The sequence below is a fragment of the Dipteris shenzhenensis genome, chromosome 1, assembly GCF_047967505.1.
Source record: "Dipteris shenzhenensis isolate YYH24624 ecotype China chromosome 1, Dip_SZ_1.0, whole genome shotgun sequence".
NCBI classification, from domain to species: Eukaryota; Viridiplantae; Streptophyta; class Polypodiopsida; order Gleicheniales; family Dipteridaceae; genus Dipteris; species Dipteris shenzhenensis.
In genome coordinates this window covers 61,894,397-61,916,894 of record NC_141596.1, presented here as the reverse complement: position 1 = coordinate 61,916,894, position 22,498 = coordinate 61,894,397, and the positions used below count along the sequence as shown (strand labels likewise).

The window sequence follows — 22,498 nt, the reverse complement described above, 5'->3', positions numbered from 1 at the left end:
ATACGGAGAAGGGACAAGTGCTCGAGAGAGAGAAAGAGATGAAGAAGAATGCTGACTTGGTGCCAGAGACTATAGTTCTTGGGGGGGCAACTGAAGCTGACGTTCCAGGTTTGCTTCTCCTCTAGACTTTTTGTATTCTCGTACTTTGAATGGGGCTCAGCCTCACAAGTGGAGCTTTTAGGTGGTAGTTAGCAAGGTAAAATAAAGGCAAGTCCAAAAAGAGGCAAGTGACTGCAAAAAGGTAAATAGACATCTAGCGGACATGTACATAGACATTCATATAAGCTTCTCTTTTGACTGTAACATGGTAGTAGTGAAAAATAAACTTGGGTGCAGGTTTTATAGGTGATGCTGGAGAGGCATACTATGAGCTCCTTGAAGAGGATGTGACTAATGAGATCCCTCTAGTGCAAGGTACACCTTTCTTGTGTACTTTAATATATAGCTAGAAGTAATATAAATATTTGTGGGCAATCTATTAGAAATATGAAAATTGTACCAGGGAAACATGTGGTGAAAAGGACATCAAAGTTTGTGTACATAAAGGAGCACATGTATGCTGATGTTCCTATTTCTGGAGAGAGCCAATGCATGGATGTAGTTGCATATTATATTGCAATTGGAAGAGACTTTGCTACAGGGCAAAAGAGTCCCATGTTTACAGGCATACATGAACACATGGTGAAAGCTGAAGGTGCAAATTGATGTGTGTGTGTGTGTGTGTGTATGCCTATGGGCTTGGAGTCCTATGCAAGGAGTGTGTGAGTGTAGGTGTGCTAGAAGGTTCTAGTGACTCATTAGTTAGGTGTGTCAGGTTGGTGTGATGTGTGAGTGATCATAGGAGGTGACTGATTGAGATAATCATGGAGATGATTGTGGATCTGGGATCTACCAACATGGAGGTAGTTGCCTATATATGTAACCACTCTTTGAATAAAGTTTTACATTTGTGCCTCATTGATTTCTCTATGGATTCACATGTAGTATCAGAGCTTGGTTAGAATCTTAGTCCTAGAATGAGATTCCAAGTAGATTCCAAATAGATTCCATCTTCTTCCCAAATGCTTCCCATTTCTCCTTCTTCTACCTTGACCTTGGGAAGCTTAGTTCTCTCCATCCACACAATGGTTTGAGAAACCCCTTCAGCCAGACCTTCCTTACATATGGGCAACTTATTTGAGTGGAGGGATTGATGAAACTCCTCGCCATATTCACGCACTGCCTCTCTATTTATTTTGTACCACTTTTGCAATGCTGCTCACCACAATCACTTACCTTGCAATTCCTCTAAGCCATGCTTTCTCTACTACTAGAGCTACCCACTATAGAGATTAGGAGTGATTTGGTCCATTGATGAGGGAGTAATCAACAAAAAACAAGTTGAATCCTGAGAAGATAAAGCTTCCTCAAGTGAAGAAGATGCTGCTACCCCGGGAGATATAATGTGCCATTTCACCTATGGTTTGTTCTAAGTCTTCCTTGCATATAGATCTATGATTGTGCAGCAAAATCCCCAAGCTTGGTGATGTTTGAAGTGAGGTATCAAGCCTCCAAAGTTCCCATGTTCTCTGCAAGCATTTCTAGTCTATTTTTTGGAGTTTTTTGATGCTACACTAAATGCTTGAGGAGTAAAAGTTTAGTTCAGAGATTGTTCTTCCAAGTTCAGTTCAAAGTGTGCCCTTTCAGTTCAGAGAATTTTCTTCCAAGTTTAGTTGATGTTGATCTCTTGACAACATGCCAACTTCAAGTTCTCAAAGCTCTTCAAATGCCAAGAAGACTACAAAGACAAAGTACAAGGTAAAGAAGAACCTAGTTGAGAGGTTGTGGGAGAAGCCAACTGGATATGCATATGCCAAACAGGTAGGATTTTTTAAATTCTTATCTTGCAATTTGCATCTACATGGTGAAGGTGATTTCTTTGTTCAAAACGATTGATCTTTTGTAAAGGGATTAGACACTACCATTAAATTGGTAAGACCTTCCCAAAATGGCTTCCAAACTCAAAATAAATAAATTTGAAGGAGAGGGGTTCCACACTTGGCAAACAAAACTGAAGTTTATTCTCATGAAAAAGGGAATATGGAAGGTGGAAAATGGAAAAGAAACTAAACCTACAACTAGGGAGGGAGAACCTTCATGGCTTCCCAAAGAGGAAAAAGCACTTACTATAATTGCTCTTGGTTTGAGTGATTCTTTTATCAATCACATTGATGGGTGTGAGACTGCTCATGCTACATGGACTCATCTTGAGCATGTCTTTGGAGCACAGGGGAGATGCTCTAAGTTTAGCTTGCTTATCAAGTTCTTTGATTTAAAATTGGATAGAGGGGAGTCCATAACTTCACATCTAAATTCAATGAAGAGCATTTTGACGTAGTTATCTGGCATCAAGTTTAATCTTGATGAAGATATTGTAATTGCCATCTTACCTAGAAGTCTCACTGAATAATATTATTGTAACCACACTCACCAATATACCAGAGATAAGTCTGGTAGAAATTGAAGCATCCCTCTTGGAAGAGGAAAGAAAGATCAAACAAAGAAGTGATTACAAAGAAGGGGCATATTACAAAGAAGGGGCATATTTGGCCAAAAGCAAATTCAAGGGAAAGAGCAAAATGAAGTGTAACTTTTGTGGGAAACTTAGACACTTTGAAAAGGAATGTTATGCCAAGAAGAGATGCCAATCTTGTTGAGGAAGCAGAGACTGAAGAAGAAGAAGAACCAGAGAATCTCAAAGCTCTCACTGCTTAGAACACCCAAGTCAATTCTGACAAGGGTGAGGATCCATATGTTTTCTAAGTTATGTGTGTGTGAGGTCAATAATGGTTCTCTTCCATGAATAGTCCATCCTTAAATGATTGATAGTCTTTTGAGATTCTTTCCTTGTTGGACTCATTGGGCTTTTCATACATAGTCAATCTCCCAATTGTAAACCAAGAATCCTAAGAGTGAGTCACAGGTTGGGACCATGTGTGTTGCCACATGATGGTGGGCAAGCCATGGAGCATCCCATGTACTACTACTGAGGGATGAGGTCATCAATTTGTGGGGGGGAATGAAGGGGCAAATTGATGTGTGTGTGTGTGTGCGCCTATGGGCTTGGAGTCCTATGCAAGGAGTGTGTGAGTGTAGGTGTGCTAGAAGGTTCTAGTGACTCATCAATTAGGTGTGTCAGGTTGGTGTGTGATCATAGGAGGTGACTGATTAAGATAATCATGGAGATGATTGTGGATCTGGGATCTACCAACATGGAGGCAGTTGCCTATATATGTAACCACTCTTTGAATAAAGTTTTACATTTGTGCCTCATTGCTTTCTCTATGGATTCACAAAAGCAAGACCAAAGGGAAGGGAGTTTAAAAGAAAGGGGAAGGCTGTCTCATGGGAAGCTGACTTTATCTTCTTGGACCTTCCCTTTGGTGGGGAGCTTACTACTCCACCTCCACATCCACATTGGGACATGTTAACCGAGGATCATGTCCGTTATGGTATTTCCTTGTTTGCATCCACCCTCTTGGATGCACGATGGCTGCTTATCATGGTCTCTATGGGAGGTAATATTAGACAATCCTATGTATCCAACCTTTATCTTGACTCTTTAAATTGGTGTTGTTGGAGTGATTGTAGATGGATTTATATTCTTGCAGGAGAGTCAATAACTTTGGTGGAGTGATACTGTCGGGTCTATGAGTTGGAAGTGATGCAGCGTATTGTTGTGCTTCACTATGATGTATTATTGCTTTACCTAGGAACAAAGACATCCATCTAGATTCACAAATATCATTTTTTTGCAAAATACCATGTTGTATGTATAATCAATGTCATAAATCGATCATTAGTCGGCCACAAAAGTGTGTGAGACAATACAGGGGGTAGTCCACACCCTTAAAAGAAAAAAATAAAGTGTGGGATAATCCACTCCCTTAGGTTAGTCAATCTCAACTTTTATTTTGTAGACTGGAGAGGAATAATAACATATTAAAATGACCAAGTCTACAACAATTGATAAACAATTGATACTAAAATCACCAAGGAATGAATCACCATTTTAATAAAATAGAATGCAATTATGGGGGTTAGCCCACACCCAAGTGAGACTATTAATCATAAATCCTTAAACAATGAAAGCGGTTATAATGAAATCATACTTAGTATACAGACAATGAAAGCCTAGGCAAAGGCATAATTGCATGGAGTCTCTTCAACTAGGCTAAATTTTAAATGACAACTTTAAATGAATATATAATTGACTAAACTCTAAATGAATAAATAAATGACAAATTTTGCCAAAAAATTAAGAAGGGATAAAAGACAAAGAAAAAAATTAAGAAGGGACAAGAAGGTTATATACAGGTCCCTTTCAAATTTTTAATAAATCATAAAATGTTAGTTAAGGGGGGAAAAGTTAGTTAAGGCAAGAAAGACAAAGAATTACTTTTATATAAATGAGGAAAATCAAGAAAAATTTAAATAAGGCGCAACTAAACAAAAAAGAGTGAAACTACTCCTATGAACTAAGATCTAGAGCTAAAAGGTTTAAATACAGTTAGGGAGAGCACATCACAATAAGGAACCAATTCGATTTTTTTAATTACTAAAGGAGTACCTATAAAATAGTAGAAGGATATATATGTATATATACATATATATATATAGATATATATAATCACTTAATAATGGAATTCAAAGAAGGAATCGAGGATAGAAATAATGAAATAAGAAAATAAAAATATATATGATATATTGGGAAATGAAAAGAAAAATTTCCATAAAAATCATAAAGTAGATAAAGGGATAGCGGATTTATAAAAAATGAAAGATAAGTTAGACATCATTAAGAGAAGAAGTTGCAACTAAAAGTTAAATGCTAACGTTATGTGTGAGTGTATTAACTAGTACTCTTGTTACCCATTATATTATCAAAGGAATTAGGAAAAAAATAGAGGGTAGACAAAGGGAACTCTCTAAAGAAAGGTCAACCAACTTAAAGGTTGACTAGAACCTTAGTGATAAGGTTTTTTTAATTAAAAAAAAAGAAAATTTAAAACCACATGTAATTTCATGACTCTCTCTGAGAAGTAAGACTTGGCCACACAGGAAGTGGCTGAGAAAGTTGTGGAGGAAAGCTTGAGCGACTGCATGCAGATTGTGAAGAGGAAGGAGGAGAAGGCAGCGACAAGTCTTCATGCTAGAACTTGTGAGCCAGAGACAAACCACGTTGAGGAGGGGTAGATCGAATGATCATGGAGGGAAGTGCAAGCCATGCAACAAGGCACGAGCGGGGGACAGAACAGTTATGTAAGGAAGCACCAGAAAGCAAAAAATTGACTAAGAACAAAGCTTGCAAGAGGTGCATGGCGTAAATTAGCAACAAGCACAGTGGAGGGAAGGTTGTCATGCCAAGAGAGGCTATCAGAGGCGTGCCATAGTAGACGGAAAAGGAGGGGAGAAGGTCACAAGCAATGGGGAGTGTGTGTGTGTGTTTGTTGGGGAGGGGGGAGGAATCTTAGTGCAATTTGTGTGGGCATCCTGATTGTGCATGTATAAGTCATGGGAAGTGTGTGCATGTGTGTGTGTGTGTGCACGCGTGCACGCATGCATGAGAGAGAGAGAGAGAGAGAGAGAGAGAGAGAGTTGCCATTCTCAACAACGTCGTATGATTATTTGGAGAATGGCACCAGTGCCATTCTCCAAACATCATGTGCTAGGTTCCTCTAAGTTTTCTATGAGAAAACTATCATGTGAAAACCCTAATATCTGGTGACAAACTCTCATGGAGGATGGCACTAGTGCCACAAATGCACAAGGAGATTAGCATCAAAGCCATTCTTCGAAAGATCATCTGAAGTTGTGGAGAATGGTAGTAGTTTCATCATCTAAATAATCATATGATGTCCTCGATAAGGGCACCATTGCCATTCATCACATTGAGAATGGAGAATGGGACTAGTGCCATTCTCCACAATCCATGTGATGAATGGCACCGGTGTCATGCTCCACAACATCAAACACACATTTCATTAATTTTGGACTCCAATATCTATATTTGGACTAATCCAAAAAATACTTCCCAAATGAAAAGTTTACTTTATGAAAATATCATTCGAGAATCAAAATTTTACTTTTTGGCACTATCATTTCCACCTACTAAATTTCACAATATCTCTCAATAATGTTGCACTAATAATGCAAAAACCAATGTTAAATCCTAGTTTTGTATTTCTTGTTTTTTAAAGAATCCTATTCATATTAAAAAAAACTTGATTTATTAATTAATTTAAATCCATGAAAAAGCGCTTAAAAATTAAGAAATACTAATTTAATTTAATCCATAAAAATGCATTTAAAATTCAATGTAGAAAACAATGACATCATAATATTCAAAAAATTAAAATGTTTAAATAGAGAAGAGACATGGAAGACTCTTTTGTACTCCAAACAATGGCAATAGCTATACTTGCAATTTTATATTATATGATGTTTACAAGAAATATTGCTCTGGATAAGTCTTTGTACAAAGGAGTCTGTCATGGCATTTTCAATAATTTAATTCTGCCTTTACAATGACTTAAGTACAAATGGAAGATCTTGACATTTGCTCATTCAAAGGTCCAATTCATTCGTCACTTGTCGCTTGGGTGCCATCTTCATTCACTCCCGTCTAACCACGGTCATCTCTAGTCTTTATTGATGCTTGAATGGTGTTATCATGGGCATTCTTCATTCACACTCTCCTTCTACTTTCTCCTTAGCTAGCATCTTTAAAAACTCATGTATGTGTGACATCATTGGTAGCAATTCTTTGTTTTCTTCTACATCATACCCCATGTGCTTCTTTGTTTTCTTTATCCTTGATTTCCAAGATACAATGACTATCTCTATGAAAAGCGGTCTGAAAAATTTGAAAATGGATCTAAGGGTAGAAGGGATGTGCTTTTTTACATGCTCGTGGTGGTTTTATAACAACCCTTCTAAGGAAGATCTAATCGTTATTAAAATAGACTCCATTTGCAAACTATTAGATCTTTAGATCCAACGGCTTCAAAAGGGCGTGATTTGCTCATATTTAATGGTGGTGATCTAAACCAATTGGTTGGTACAATTCTCATAATTTATGGGATCGATCTAGTGTTGAGAGTTCATGCTCAACATCATGTGATCATGTGTGCATAGCACCATCACGTGATCATATGTGCATAGCACTAACCTTATAGAGTGTTATAAAGGAAAGGGTTAGATCCCCTAACCCTAACCCTAAATGGGTTTGTATATATTCTATTTTTTCAACTAAATCTAGTGTATAGTTAGTCATTTGTGGTGTGCTCTCTAGCTGTGCCCTCTCTCCTCATCTCCACTCTTCTCCTCTCCCCTCTTCATATTTTGTCATGGTATCAGAGCTCCCTTGCCTTTCGCTGAGGCATTGCGATGAGAGAATGAGAGTGTGATCGAGAGATTGAGTGTTCTCTTCCGCTGAGAGAACCTTCGCTTTCTTTGATAGAGAAATTTTTGTCATACAATTTCGTCCATTGGAAGAAGATTTCCGTTCATCTCCTTAGAGAGATTCCTTGTGAGTTCTTCTATTGAGAGAAATAGGGAGAGTGTAAGAGGTAGTCTGTACACCAACTTTGAGAGAGAAAGAAAGACCTAGTTCTGTTTTTTTAGAGAAGTCCAAAGCTCTAGGCAAAGAGCAGCCCCGCTACTTGTGATAGCAGATAGGATTGAGGGAGAGAGTGAAACCTATATCTCTAGAGCTACAAGCTCTATTGAGTCTCAAGCACCACTGGAGTTCCGATTAGTTCCTTCAACAAAAGCCACCATCCAACTAGCTCCCTCGCCAAAAGCATAGACCAGCCCTCAACAAATGACCTCCTGCACACAAGATGCTACAAACTCTATGAGCCCGCATGCAACTCAGCTCCAAAGCTAGCCCATGAGCAAGCTTCCCTGACGGACTGCAACAAGCTCTATTGAGTTTCAAGCACCACTAGAGCTCCGATTATTTCCTTCAACAAAAGCCACCATCTAACTAGCTCCCTCGCCAAAAGCATAGACCAGCCCTCAATAAATGACCTCCTGCTCACAAGATGCTATGAACTCTGTGAGCCCGCATGCAACTTAGCTCCAAAGCTAGCTCATGAGCAAGCTTCCCTGACGGACTGCAATAAGAGCAACAACTAACCTTTGACTCGGACTCTCCTACGCTCCAGTGCAGCGAACAAATCTACACACCTAGCCTACCAGCAACAACTACAACTTCATGGATAGCCTTCAGACTTCCTCGACTCCAACTGATGGCTTCGAAAGCTCACACCTCAGCTGTATAGTGAGCTTACCGGCTCCTTCGGCCGATGCCACAACGATGCTAGCCCACAGCGCCTCCAAGCTCCTACTCCAGCCTATTCTACATCACACAACCCGTCTCCTCTAACGATCAGTGGCTAAGCGTCACGATGGGCAACTCCATCCATTGATTGCTGGGTAGCCGTGAAGAAACGTGACTCTCCCACAACCAACACCGCTTCAGGCTCCGCCAACAGATGCCTCACCAACCATTGCCTGATAGCAGAGCTCCAAAGCACAGCACCTTCAAGCCTCCATCTAACGGCTCAGCACACAGAGCATCCCAACTCCAGCAAGCAGCCCATCGATGGGAGCTACACAACTCTAACAAGCTCCAGCTACCAGCAGCAAGTCGGCTCCTCGTCGCCAGCAGCAACTCCCGCATGCATCCAACCATGCCATCCTCCATCACCTCAACAAAATCTCCAAGATTCCAGAGCATCTTGAAAATATTCCGACTACCCATGCTGCAACACGTGGCAGCTATCCTCTAGGGTCACCACAAAGGTCACCTCACCACAACTTGGTCAAGATTTGGACATGTGGCACCTTATCTACCACGTGGTAGGTCATCCTCAATCTGCCATGTGGCAAGTCATCACCCAGCTGACACGTGGCAATCGACTGGCACATCAGCAACCTTATCGGCCACATCATCACCGACTGACATGTAAGCAAAGCCATGTCATCTACCACATCACCTGTGCCACATCATCATTACCACATCATCTACTGACATCATCATCTGTGCCACCTCAGTAGTGCCACCTCATCTGTCTAGTCAGCATTGACCTCTGTAGGCACACACAGTGCTCCACAGTCATTGCATGTGACCACTCCTACCACCTCAGCATAGGGCTTCACTGGCACACCTCTTGCTAGGCACAGTGCCACATCATCACTGCATGTGACCCACAGTGACACATCATCATTGAGCACCATTTGCACTCCTTTTGCCCCTCCACCTAGATCAAGCCGTATCTCTTGATCTAGGAAATATTTGAGGGCGCTCCAAAAAGGAAAGTCACTCATTTTTTCATGCTCTACGTGCTCCTCACATCATGCGCACATTTCGGCACAAGTTACACTCACATTTGAGCCTCGCAGACAAAACCACTTCACGCACATTTGCCTCTACATCGACGCATCTGACCCAACACTTAAAAAGAACAAAAGAAAAGGAATTATTTGCTGTTCTTTCGTCGATCAACGGTTGGTATAGATCTAGATCAGAGTAGACTAGATCGCCATAGAGTGGATGCTTTGAATTTCCCCAAGTTGCCAATCTAAGCCATGCCCAAAATTCCTGACTAGTACCTACTGGGAGTCAGTCCATACACTCACATATGGTTTCACATCATTACATTACGTGAAACCTTACGTTCATCAGTTCAGTGAGCAGACTTTAGAGAGTACAGAGGCATTGCAGATTGTTCAGTGGGCAGATAGCACTTGATTTCACACACACATGCCACCATTGTAAAGCCTATTCGGCTATCTCACGGCATTGTGCACATCATTTCAGCCTTGTAAAGCCTCTTGGCTATTCCCGACATCATTGCCACAAGCCTTGTAATATAGATCAGATTTTATATATTGCAGTTCGATCTTCACGGATGGTTCAGAGATTTCAATTGGCATAGTCAGTGTATTTGCAGTTGATTCATATAGAGATTTTCACGACACTTTTGAGTACATTTCTTGCACCATGTCTACGACTAGCAACCTCAATCTGGAGGCATCTGCTAAGTTAGACAACTCCAATTATGGTACATGGAAATACCAAATGGAGACCATTCTTGTACTTCAGGACAAATGGGAGTATGTCGATGGGTCTACACCTAGACCATTGGACAATCTAGCCACCAGTAGCTCTACTCCATCTATTGTCATAGCACCAGCAACAGGATCTACATCTACACAAATAGTTTCCGCACTAGTAGCAGATCCTGCCATTGCCCGAGCTCAAGCAGAATGGGACAAGAAAGACAAGTATGCCTATCATCTGATCAAGCAGAATGTGCAAGATGTCATGCTAGGACAACTAAACATAGTCAAGACATCAAAAGAAGCATGGGATATGTTTGCAGCTCTCTACGAGTCCAAGAACACATCCAGGATTCTCACACTGAGAAACCAGATCAACCAGAGTTTCCACAACAGCAGTGAAACCGGTCATGCTTATGTACTCCGCATAAAAGACTACAACAACCAACTTGCAGCAGTAGGAGAGACTATGAACCCCGCAAAAATGGTTCAAGTCATTCTGCATGGACTAGGAGAGGGATACGAGAATCTAGTCTAGAGTATTGCCATCCAATGGCAAATTTCGACACTGGAAGAACTTCAGTTAGGTCCTACTTGGTGAGCCACATCACAAGGTTGTGAGATTGGCTCACAACCAATCAATTGTCTCTCTCAAAACCCATAGAAGGCCCTATCATCCTTTTCCTTTACTTGGTGACATGCTAGATCTTCTTTGAATATTTTGAGCCTTAAAAGAGAGCATCCTGCTAATGAGCTTTGTGCACCCTCTTCTTCTACTCTCTCAAGCACATTAAAGGCCTTGGAGGCTCTATTAGTGGTTTGGTAATTGGGATGGATGGTGTCCACCCCTTTTCTTACCTTAAGTCGTCGCTCAAATTTTTCCTGGCACTTGCATACCAATTGTTGTTCCTAAACAAGGCGTTGTTTTTTTACAATGAGATTGGGGTATTTGTTAGATATCAATGCTCCACTCTCGTGTAACTACGCGGGAACTAGCTAACTCTACTTGTAAGCCCCCCATATGAGGAGAAGGCATTTGAGTAGCTCGGTTATCTGGTAGGTCCTGGTTTGGACACCAGATGGGGGCCATGTGTGGCTTGATGGCTAGACGGCTTCAGATAGAGTTGGCACACTGCCAACTAGGCTACATGCAAGTGCGGGAAGGCATCCCATGACTGACCGCACTGAGGGTAGACGGAGCATTTCCCGGAGCAGCCCACTCTCAGGTTGCGGGGCCCATTTGGAGCCCCAGATGATCCCGGATCTGGGCCGAACCGTCACCGTAGGTTAGTTGCTCTATTCTGCGCCACGGTTCTAATGTGTGGTCGATGGCCTATTTCGGGCCGACCTCCAGTCGGCCGTTTTGGGCAGACTGGGTTGGTCTCCCAATTGGGTCTAACCGACTACGATTGGTGGCTATATAAGAGCAAGCCCGTGAAGCCCATCATTATCACTGGCTACAGCAACCCTGATTCCCAGCCTCCGTCCTTTACTGCTTCCAGCACTCCATTGAAGCTTCTCTCACAAGAGCACACGGCTGGGAGGCAGTGCCATTATTGTATCAGTTTTATAGTAATCAAAATTTTGATTCTCCGTACTATCAGCTTTTCTCTCTTGCATACGAGATCCTGTTATCTGTTGAGCACAGACGTTGTATTGTTTTCTTACAGTATTCACCATGCTCCTCAAGGGTTTTAGGCTTTGTCCTTCCCTTGGGTGGTTGATTGAATGCATTACCATCTGAGGGTGTAACACTAGAGGAAGTTGTCACAGTCAAGGTGGTCCTCCTTTGACCCATTTTGAATGATCACCCTATCAGAAGCCCTTCCCACTTTTAATGACACCCTTGTTGGTTGCCTCTCAAGGTTGAGATTTACTAGCTTTATCTCTTTTGCAGCTCGTTGCCAAAGGCCTTAGCCTAGGCCCTTGTGATTACAATCAAGGATACTGAAGATACGTGGCCCCTCTCAACACTTAGAAAGTTAATGCTGGCCTTAGGTTCATCGGAAGTTTTAGGTGGCCTTTGCATCGAGCAGATCTTGTAAAGATGATCCACTTTCATAGCCACAACGCAATTGTGTAGCTGCATTGGATAAGGTTGCCATTGGCATGGTTTGGTCATCCTTGTAGGCGCAATCCTTTAGTACTAAGCAAGGTCCTTGGAAATTGTAACAAGACACTTGTTGGTTGGTCATTGCCTTGTATGGACACTTGCTAGCCCTATGAGGAGCTAGTCATTTATAGCATTGTATTGGTGGTTCTTGGTGAAGGTATTTATATCCCTAGCCTTCTAAGAGATAGGAGGCATATAGTCAACTAGGATGTATTGATCGTCTTGCATAGTGTAATGACTTATGTAGTTGGACTGATTCATTCTCGTATTGAGAATAATCACTCCCAATAAGGGTGTAATCATGTTCTTCCCAATCACTGGGTAATTCCTCCACTAATACCCGGTTCATTGGAGTGATTGTGATGGAGGTGGTTAAGGTCCTAGTATAGGTGGGGATTATGGGAGGTTTTGAGCTTGAAATTACCCTTGGTTGGTAGGAGTGGCTCCTTGTATGGCTAATTGGCCCTAATTGGACGGATTTGGTGGTGCAAGAAATGTTAGTGGTGGCCTCTATTGGTACATTAACTGAGGAATTACCTTAGGATGGGCTTAGGATAGTGACACGATGATATCTCATGATTTCCCCAATGTGCACAATGAGAAAAATAGAGTGCATGCCTTTCCCTAGGCGAGGTCACTCATTGGTGGGATGATTCCCAGTGAGATTCCACACCACACACTATCGTGCCTTCAAAACAGGTGAGGGTTGCTAGGGGTTTTCTTAGCTACTCCTCCTTTCAATTGGTGGCTGTGCTGATTTAATAGGTTGGTGTCCAACTTTTCCATAATCATGCCTTAAGAAATTGTGGCCATTTCTTTAGCTTCACCGAAGTTGGTGGCCTTCAAGGTTTGTGATATCTCAGACGAGATGTCCATGGGGACTATTGCCCTTGAGCCTTTTCCTTCATATTGTCACCCAAATGTATAGGAGTCGTACTGCACAACTCAAATGATGTGGGATTCATTGCAATAGATGATCATGAAGTTAAGATTCGCATAACCCTATGAGGAAGCATGAACTTAGTTGTGCATCACTCATCCTCTCATGAGGCTCATAGATTGAATTCAAATGCTTGATCCTAACGATTTAATCATGCAGGGATTCTGTCTCCTTTTGTTTGACCTTATACAATTGGTTAATTGGGCTCCATTTGGGTTCAATAGGGGGGAAAACCCCACTAAAAATGATTTACAAAATGGATCCCAATTTATTTTCTCTTTGGGATTTAGATACTTGTACCACTATCTGGCCTTTCCATCCACACTCAATCCAAATGCATTGACCTTATCTAGGTCACCTATATCTCTGAAGGTTTCACAAATTGATTAAAATATTTCATCGTGGGACACCTGGTCTCCTTCACGTGAAAATTTAGTGATTAGCTTGGAGATTGTGACCGGCTTACTTCTCGAAGGATTAGTCTCCCTTCTAGTAAAATTTTGTGGTGTGGTCCCCCTTCCTAGTTCCCATATGTTAGGATCCTCACAGCTTCATCTGAAAGTACCATGTATGTTATGGGAGGATTTACAGTTTGAGAAGGAACTAGCCCATATGTGGGTTGTCCCAATGGGGGGTTCCAAAAATTTGTTGGATGGACAAAAGTAGGATTGGTAGAACATAACCCTCTAAGTAATAAAACTCGGCCACAAGGCTAGCTAGGCCTCATAGGTTGCATCGGTGGTGCCCTAGGAATAGGCATATTTATGTTGGGCAAGGGTCTAAAAGGAGCAAATGATGGATATGGAGTACCTCTAGGACTCCTTTCCAAGTTGAATATAGTGGGTGTTGGGGTGCCAGTGTTTTAGGCAATGTGTCCTTCCTTGATTCATTTTGCTCATTCATTTCGGTTACTGGTTCATGTGGCCAGTAGCCCTCTAGCATTCAAGGATCAAAGGTGTCACTGAATGAGGTTCCTCCAAAAAAGCATACATACGATGTCGGATTACTCATTGGTATAGTGTAGAATTGCGGCACTCTGCATGTTCTCTATCATAGGCGGTTGGGGTTGGGTTTTATGGCTCCACAAGCACTCTTTTTTGCTTGGAAAATGGGTTCACCATATCTGGTGGTTTAAATAGGCCAAAACTTCCCATCATGTTTCAGAATGTCTCTCGATTTGGGATGCAATAGCGGAAGGAGTAGGGGATTGAGGCCAAATCGAGCTAAGAGTTAGGAGCCATGGAGGTCTCAATATTCAGGTTTTCACCCATCTCTCCATCAAAGCTCATAGAGTCTTTGGAACTAGATATATCATCCGAGGACTGAATGTGAGCTCAATGCTAAGTTTCGAGACAGGATTGATGAAAAGCTAGACAAGTACTTGGACAGGATGTTGTTGGAAGCACTATCTTTAGGTTTAACAAATACCCTTCTAGATATCAAGTGCATGCAAGTGGATGTTTGTATGTGAGCACCTTGGACAAGCACTGGTAGCCCAATTTTAGTCAATTGGAGTCAACAACTAATTCAAGGCACGCTGAAGTAACAACAACTTGACGCGTTGAGTTAGGTGTAACCCTATGCGATGGAATGCAATGTAACACACCACGCTAAATTATCAATTTAGTACATTGAATTGTGCCTTAATTCAGCACAATGTCTTCCTGTCTATATTGATCCAGGTTGTTTTCAAAAACACATAGGTGCAAATATTTCCCTCAATTTCCTTAGTGGGACCTTCACACCTCTTTTTGACATTTGTTGAGCCCACTTTTAGTGTTTTTAAGGTTACGTATGAATGTCCTGAGTGGTCACCTAATACTCAAGATTCTCCCTTAGCTATTTAACCCTAATCATGTTGACCAGTTAATTCAATGTGGCGCTGAATTGGCATTAACTGAATGCGTTGAATTCCCACTAACCTAGTGCGTTGGGTTAAGTTTAACCCTACATTACAACAACCCAGTGTAGGTGTTGAAATGAGCTAACCCGAGGCAGTGGCTTAACTCTAACCCTATTTTTGGAAGATGAATTGGCACATTAAATGTGCCAGCTAGAAGGTAGGTCAAAGTGTTAGAGGGCAAGTGTGTCAGTGCTAACCTGGCATGCTTAATTAGCAATTCTAGGTCAAAATTCGCCCCTGCATTCTGTTCTGCGCACAGTTCGTAAACTGATTTTTTGAGATTTTCCCATGTTGATGAGTGTTTCTGGCCTAGCGGGTGCTACACTACCTATTCTTGCTATTGCAACCAAAAAACAACAAGAAACAACATCTTTACAAGCAAAATGGGGTGTTTTTTAGAAAGAGGATTGTCTCGTCATCCCAAGACCTTGAAAATCTCCCATAGCCATCATTTTGAAGCGTTTTTCTTGGGATTTGAGAGCATAGCAGCCTTAGCAATAATCTAGACTCCCATTTCCTATGATTGCACAACTAAGTTATTAAAAAACAATTCGAAATCATTTTGAACCTCTCCCACACTATCTTTTCCACTCCTTTCAACTCACTCCTTTCCTATACACAAGAACCAATGGGAATGTAACAAGAGAAGCACATGCAAGCAAAATCATTCCTCAAACTCCTCGGCAATGGTGCCAAAATGTGTAATCTCCAACGTTCACTCACGTGTCGTGGGTATCTTGGAGGAATGCCGATGAATTTGTATACTCCAAGCTACTCCTTGTGAGAGCAATGCAAGCACAAATGGTTCACAGGTGTCACTCAAGTGGTTCTCAGACTTGTCGCGCTCCTAAATCCACAAGAAGAGAGGGGAGGGGGAAAGGGATATGAGAAGGAAGAAGGGGGAGGGGGAGACAATGAGTAAGAGGAGGTAGAGGGAAATAAGACACAACTCATGGAAGAAGACAGAGCGTGTATTCCTTCAAACTTGCATACAACAACTAAATGCCAAAGTCAAACTTTTGATGTTCTTTACATTCCACTTTTTGAAGGGAGGGCCAACCCTATGCTCTCTTCCTACATTACTAATCTATTCCTTCTAGCTTTACAATCCTCCTAGCCCTATTTGGCTCCTAGCAAGTTCTAACAAAATCCTAATGCATGAAAATACACAAGAAGGTGCAAAATGTGGCGGTATCAACCGATGCAGTTATCCACAGCAAGCCATTTGTCCCTCACAAGATCATTCAGGCTGAGTTTGGGGCTTCCCCACTGCAATTAGATGCGGGCATTCCAGACTATCACTTTTCTATACCACATACGAGCATACGGCTCCTATATTGCAGGGCGACGCAGGCTACCTTGGTTGGCATTAGCATCTTCTATGGCATTGGTAGCTCAGGGTGATCAGAGATGTTGCTATGCACACAAATATAGATGGTTTGAGAGATTGGGTTTTTATATAGACAGACTGTTTCCCTTTAAGTACAACATTGATGCCCCGTTTGTCCTATTTCAAGGCAACAAGTTCAACCCCAAGATCTGGGAGGATCTCTTACAGCTACACACATTCACGACCTGGTTGGCATATACAGAGCTTCCTGTGAAGCTCAGTTTCTATCAAGACAATGCTGCCTGCACCACACTCACTCAGGATGCCACTGGACAGTTCTGTGTGTCATCGCATCGACTCCGTATCGAGAGTGGGCGAGCATATGGCATCCCCAGAGAGAGTCACATCTACACACTATGTGATCGACATAAGGTGGAATCAAAGGAGCACTTCATCTTCTGTTTCCCATTCTACTATGAGATCCGTGGATAATACCACTGCCTTTTTAGAGACGAATTCAAGGACCTCTCCAAATTCCTATCATACCCAGAGCAGAGATGCCTGGCCGCTTTCATTCATGAGGCGGTCAAACATAGGGAGCATCTCATCAGATCACGGAGACAAGAGCAAGGGGCCTCACCTGGTCTATCCCAGAGTTCTAGTCAGAGGATGTTACCCCCCCCCCCGACGATAGATAGTAGGAGAGACAGGGACCCCGAGGCACACCCAACAAAGGGCAGACACACAGATCACACTTACCAACATTTCTTCCATTTTTAGACCTAGTGTACAGCCGGCGGGGGTTACTGTGGCACTCATCAAGCGTTGGATAGCTACCAGGAGGGCACGATGGACCCCTCATCTAGAGAGCAAACAAAGATCTATCATGGGCTTCTTGCCCATACTATCTAGTCCATCATCGTCTTGACGTTTGATCAAGCTGCATCTTCCATGGAGATGATGCTAGAGATGTTTATGACTAGGGTTGCATGTATGACGATATCAGTGACTGTCTACACAGTTTTTTCTAGCATGGGTTAGGAGCTCGCTTAGTAGCTGTATCCTTTTGCTCATTGTACTAGGTTTTTCTATCAATCTCATGGACCCATCGGTCTTTAGCAGACTTTAATAAACTCTCTCTCTCTCTCTCTCTCTCCAGTGCTCTTTCAAACACCTTTCTACAAGATGCCTCAATCACTCATAAATTCTCCTATGGAGGATAGAGCATGTGGCACAACACCACATATTTCTTCCAACTAGGGACCCACGGTGACCTATCCATTGGCTTGTGGTGATGTAGATGAGTAGAGATGGACCTAAGATTGTTGTGGCCAAAGGACAAGAGCCCACTACTTATGGCGCTGCCCTTCAACCTAGAGAATTGGCAGTGCTCTCTTAGGACTTTCACTAGGTTGGGAATCTCCATAGAGATGATCTCCCAAGCCTATGTGAGAGACAGTGAGCAAGCATCAATCAAGATTTTCAGGACTCCTCCCCTCAAACTCATCGGCACCCAAAGCTTCCATTGGAGTATGACATCACCTAGAGTATCTAGCACGGTCTAGTGCGGTGCAAGGATGCAGACTTGACCTACTCCCACACTTGTCAATATTAGGCATGACATTATCATGTACACCTTGTGAACCATTCGGGAGCAAGGTACAAAGGGGTTGAAGAAGACATTTAAGAAGCGATTGTTTCTGCAAGGCTTGGGCCTGCACGTATCTTTTACATTTTCACGGATTGATGCATCCCTTGGTGGTACAATCCTACCCTCTAGTTGTTGGCGCTGGTTTTTGGGGTACTCTGGGCAGTGAGCTAGGACCCTCAGGCTGCTCCTTTTCAGCACCTCATGGATTGATGAACAGTTGTATTTTTTCAAAGTTTCACATAAATGGTGCTTTTTTCTCATGGAAGACAAGTGAGGGAGAATACAAAATCCTAAATGAGAGGGTGCCCTGACCCCACCTTCTAAGTAGACCATATCAATGAACCGTTTTATAACACATTTGAGCTTGAGTGTCCCGTTTGGTTCTTTTTAGACAAACACTCATTGGCAGATGCCTGAGTGCTGCATTGTACTGTAAGAAACCAAACATCATCAAAGTTAAACTGTAAATATGATGATTTTGCAAAAGATTAGGGTCTGGAGGAATAATTTGGAGGACAGCTGAGAAGTCGTTCCATTTCCAAAGAATGACCACTTGAACTAGGTAGCATCAAACCTTCAGACTCAAGAATTTTGACCTGGAAAGGAGCTCCAATATGCTGGCAGTATAGGGCCGCCCTAATACAAGCTAGATTACTTCAGCTCAACTTTTTGACTGTAGCCCTGGTCCCTGATGCATCCCAATTCAAGTACTTGCATCTTCAGTCTCCACGGACTGCAAATAACTGATAGCTAATCCTAGTATCAACCAACAAAAGTTGGTATGAGGCCGCTTTCTTGCTTCATACAGACTCCAAGAAACAAGCTGTCCTTGAGGTGCAATGGCATCATACAATTATACATAGTTTCTATAGTACGAGCAACTGATGTACACTGCATCTATGGTCTAGTTTGCCTGTTCTATCAATGGGCATTCAGATTCAGCTCTACATTGCCGAGTACACCCCATGTGCTCTGTCTTTTGCGCACCCTTTTCAGTATGGATGGACTGATGCCTCAACATTATTCATACAAAACACCCTGCTGCTCTTGCAAAGCAGAATTTTGCAAGGAAAATGTATTAGACTTGAGTGCGATAGGCATTCTCTCACGAGTAACAAGTCTTCTTCCCGTACCCTGATCAAAGAGAGTTGCATTTGCAAAAACAGCCTGCTTATCTTTTGAAACCTCAATCGTTTCAGCACCTTGATCTTTTGCACTTCCAGAAAACTCCTTCCACGACAAGCCACCTTTGGAGCTGATGCACACATTACCCAGTGTCTCTTCCGTCCTTGCACTGCTTCCCTGCGAGTCATCACCATTCGTATCATAGCATTTGCTTACTCCACCTTCCTCCCTCTGCCAGTGCCCTACATCATTGCCACAAAACTGAGCTCTTGATCTTTTGCTTCCACTGCTCTTTTCATTATCATTCCTAGCTCTTGCAGAATTCTGTGTGAAAGCAAAGCCTACACTGAAATTCTCTGTAGCAGGATCTGTTGTTTGGGTAGCCCTTACATCATTCTCGCTGCTCTTTCTTGGCATCTCGCGCTGGGGTGATAAGCTAGTCAACGATGGAAATGGAAAACCAGGAAAAGGAGACTCATTTGTCACATCTGATGCCAAGTCAGCAAGCTCTGCCCTAGCAATTTCTAGTGCAGCAGGGGCAGTTGCTTGAGAAGCAAATGCTTGCTGTGCTTTTTCCAAAATTGATTGCAAATACTTGCTTTGTGCCTCAATTCGCATTTGTAGACGCGTCTGGATCTACATTTAGAAAACAAAACAAATGAATGCAGAGGCAACAATTCATTGGAGGAAAAGTCCAATATATTGCAATTAAAACGTCTTGAGTATACTCTGCCCAAGCACCTCTAACTGTTCCTGAAGCTGTTTTTGTACTTCCATGTGTGCTTTCAAGGCTTCTGCTATTTCTGAAGTTCTGCAAAATCAAGTAAATTGTTACACATGATATTCATCAGAAACATCAATTACGTATTCAGTATGACCATAAAGTCAGGAGTGTACTCACCCGTTTTGGTTCTCAACACCAGTGAAGTCAAGCGAAGGATCTTTGCCCTTTGATCTGTCCAACAGTTCACCTACATTCAAACCAAAAATTTCATATACGCTACATGCATTCTCTATGTGCACACACACAAATAGTTCAAAATCATAAAACTCACCATCTTTGGTAGTGTCCACGTTCACATCACGTTGAGTTTTACCAAGCCTGTATTTCTGCAACGGCAAGCAAAAGCAACTTCTATTTTTGGGCAAAAGCGACTTAACCCCCTCAAACCTCAACCCCCCCCCCCAAAAAAAGAAGAAAGGTAACTTCAAAACATTGAAATATCTTAAAGTTGAAATGTAAAGAGCCCACTTCGAGGGCAAGTATTTCAGCCCTAGGATCAAGCAGAACACCTGAAGATGACTCTTTAGATGGTACAGGGTCAGCCCTTTCACATTCATCACTTTCATGACAGACTTCGGGGTAGCCTCTGCAACAAAACTCAGACTCTTAAATCCACCAAGCCTTTAGGCCCAAGTCAATGCAATTGAATAACATCCCAGCTATCTTGTTAGTGCCCTGATAACTGCAAGAAAGCTTTTGAATCACTGTTCGAACTGATCTGGGGCCAATAGATATCTCGCAATTGCCCAAGCATATCACCTAAAATCGTAAACTGAGAAACGTTCACCGTATGGTGAAACTGAAAAGCGTTGACCGTATGGTGACAGCTGAAATTCCTACTGTGACAAACCAACTTTATCAGCACCCAGCAGTGACTGCAATCGTTGTCTCAAATGGGTGGTCTCAATTGCACGCCTCTACGAGCATACATTCTTCATACCGCGTTTCCAGGGCGCAGGCTAGCGTAGTCACGATGATTACGGAGAAGACTTGGACAATACAGCCCGCATTCGCTCTATCGAATTCTGCAGCGTATCACATTTCTATTTCGATTCACCAAGGCTCTCGTGGAAGCTCAGAAAGATCACTTACTGTCTGCTCCGCCAAGCTGAGTTACAGCGTCCACAAAGCGGTCATGAAGCTCGGGCGTCCATCGCAGTCGAGGTTTGGGGTCAGCTGAAGCCACAACGCTGAGATCACCAGGAAGATTTGTCCCAGACAACGACAGCTGCGTCTGCTGCTGGGGAGCATTTGAAAGATCGGACATTGTTGGGGTTGGGCTGGCAAAGGGGGGTTGAAACATCCGTAGCGTGTGAACTCTGAGAGAAATTCTAGAATACAGGTTGCCCAAATTCTAGGGGATGAGGAGGGGTGCGGAATCTCGAGGGGTCCTGAGCAGCACAGAAGGGGTTGCTTGTGAGCTTCTCAAGAGAGAGTGATGACTCGCAATGCTGCTAGAAGCAGGACAGCACGGGCTGCGTGTGCTTCTCAAGACAGTGATAGATTCCAATACTCCATGGGTGGAATTGGAGAAGGTGCAGATGATCTATAGCATGGATGAAAACCCCAAGATATGCAAAGACGGGTGGATGCAGATGCAAAAGTGAAGTTTAAATCATCTCAAGCATGGATGAAAAACCCAAGATAGGCTAAGGGAGATGCATTAAGATGCAAAAGTGAAGCTCAAGCACCAAGAATGGCAGGCAAGGGGAGCTGGATGGAGTTGCAAAGGTGAAGCTTTTAGTTAATCTCAAGCATGGATGAATACCCCGAGAATGGCAAGGGGAGTTGGACTCAAGGTGCAAAGGCCAAGCTTTTGGTTTATCTCAAGCATGGGTGAAAAACTCCAAAATGGCAAGATGGAGATGCAAATGTCAAGCTTTTAGTGGATGTCAAGCATGGATGAAAAACCAAAGAATGGCAAGGGGGGCAAGGGAGGCTGGATGCAAGATGCAAACATGAAGCATTTAGTTTATCTCGAGCAAACTCAAGAATTGCAACGGGGGGCTAGATGCAAGATGCAAAGGTGAAGCTTTTGGTGGCTACGGCATTGGAAATTCATTCACTTCTTTGCTCCTGCAAAGCTTAGGAATGTAATCATTGGGTCACATACTTCACACACTTCAATCCTTGAACATCGTGCCACCTCACTTTCCTTGCTTCTTTGCATATTGCTTTTGAACCCAATTCCCAAGACAAGGTGGCAAAACCATTATGGCCCTCCTTTAATGAGACGAAGGGTCGTTGAGGTAGTACTAAAGAAAGGCAACCATTAACAACAATTGACACATCAGCTTGACTCAAAACAAAGGAAAGCCGACTCTCAACCCCAATTAGCCCAAAAAACCCAACACTTACCATAGAATTAGCAGCGCCAAAAAGTGCAAGGCTTTGGCCCACTTGTTGGCAAATTGGGACTTCAAGTCTAAATGCTCACTTCATGGGTTCGATTTTGGGGGTGCAAACTTTCAAGGGCAAGGGGCAATGATTGGTCTTTAGGGTGACCCAAGGGGAGTTGGAGGTAAGATAAAATCATCCCACC

The 22,498-nt window shown here is 42.6% G+C and overlaps 1 protein-coding gene across 1 annotated transcript; it reads right to left on the bottom strand.

Moving 5' to 3' along the window:
• Nucleotides 1–18,487: 18,487 nt before the first annotated feature.
• LOC147906165 (uncharacterized) lies at nucleotides 18,488–21,887 on the bottom strand. The gene is made up of 6 exons (XM_087376785.1): nucleotides 21,049–21,887; nucleotides 20,466–20,542; nucleotides 20,228–20,282; nucleotides 20,074–20,143; nucleotides 19,914–19,983; nucleotides 18,488–19,808 (listed from the first exon to the last, which is right to left on the bottom strand). The coding sequence occupies exons 1-6, from the start codon at nucleotides 21,257–21,259 to the stop codon at nucleotides 19,068–19,070; spliced, it is 1,224 nt and encodes a 407-aa protein (XP_087232911.1). The 5' UTR covers nucleotides 21,260–21,887; the 3' UTR covers nucleotides 18,488–19,067.
• Nucleotides 21,888–22,498: the final 611 nt, after the last annotated feature.

Bases quoted from the DNA above. Each gene is read 5' to 3' on its own strand.
- LOC147906165 (XM_087376785.1), bottom strand. From the start codon at position 21,259: ATGTTTCAACCCCCCTTTGCCAGCCCAACCCCAACAATGTCCGATCTT. The intron at 19,984-20,073 runs GTGAGTACACTC...TTGATTTTGCAG, and splicing joins GGTGTTGAGAACCAAAACGG to AACTTCAGAAATAGCAGAAG. The intron at 19,809-19,913 runs GTGCTTGGGCAG...TTCTAAATGTAG, and splicing joins AGCTTCAGGAACAGTTAGAG to ATCCAGACGCGTCTACAAAT.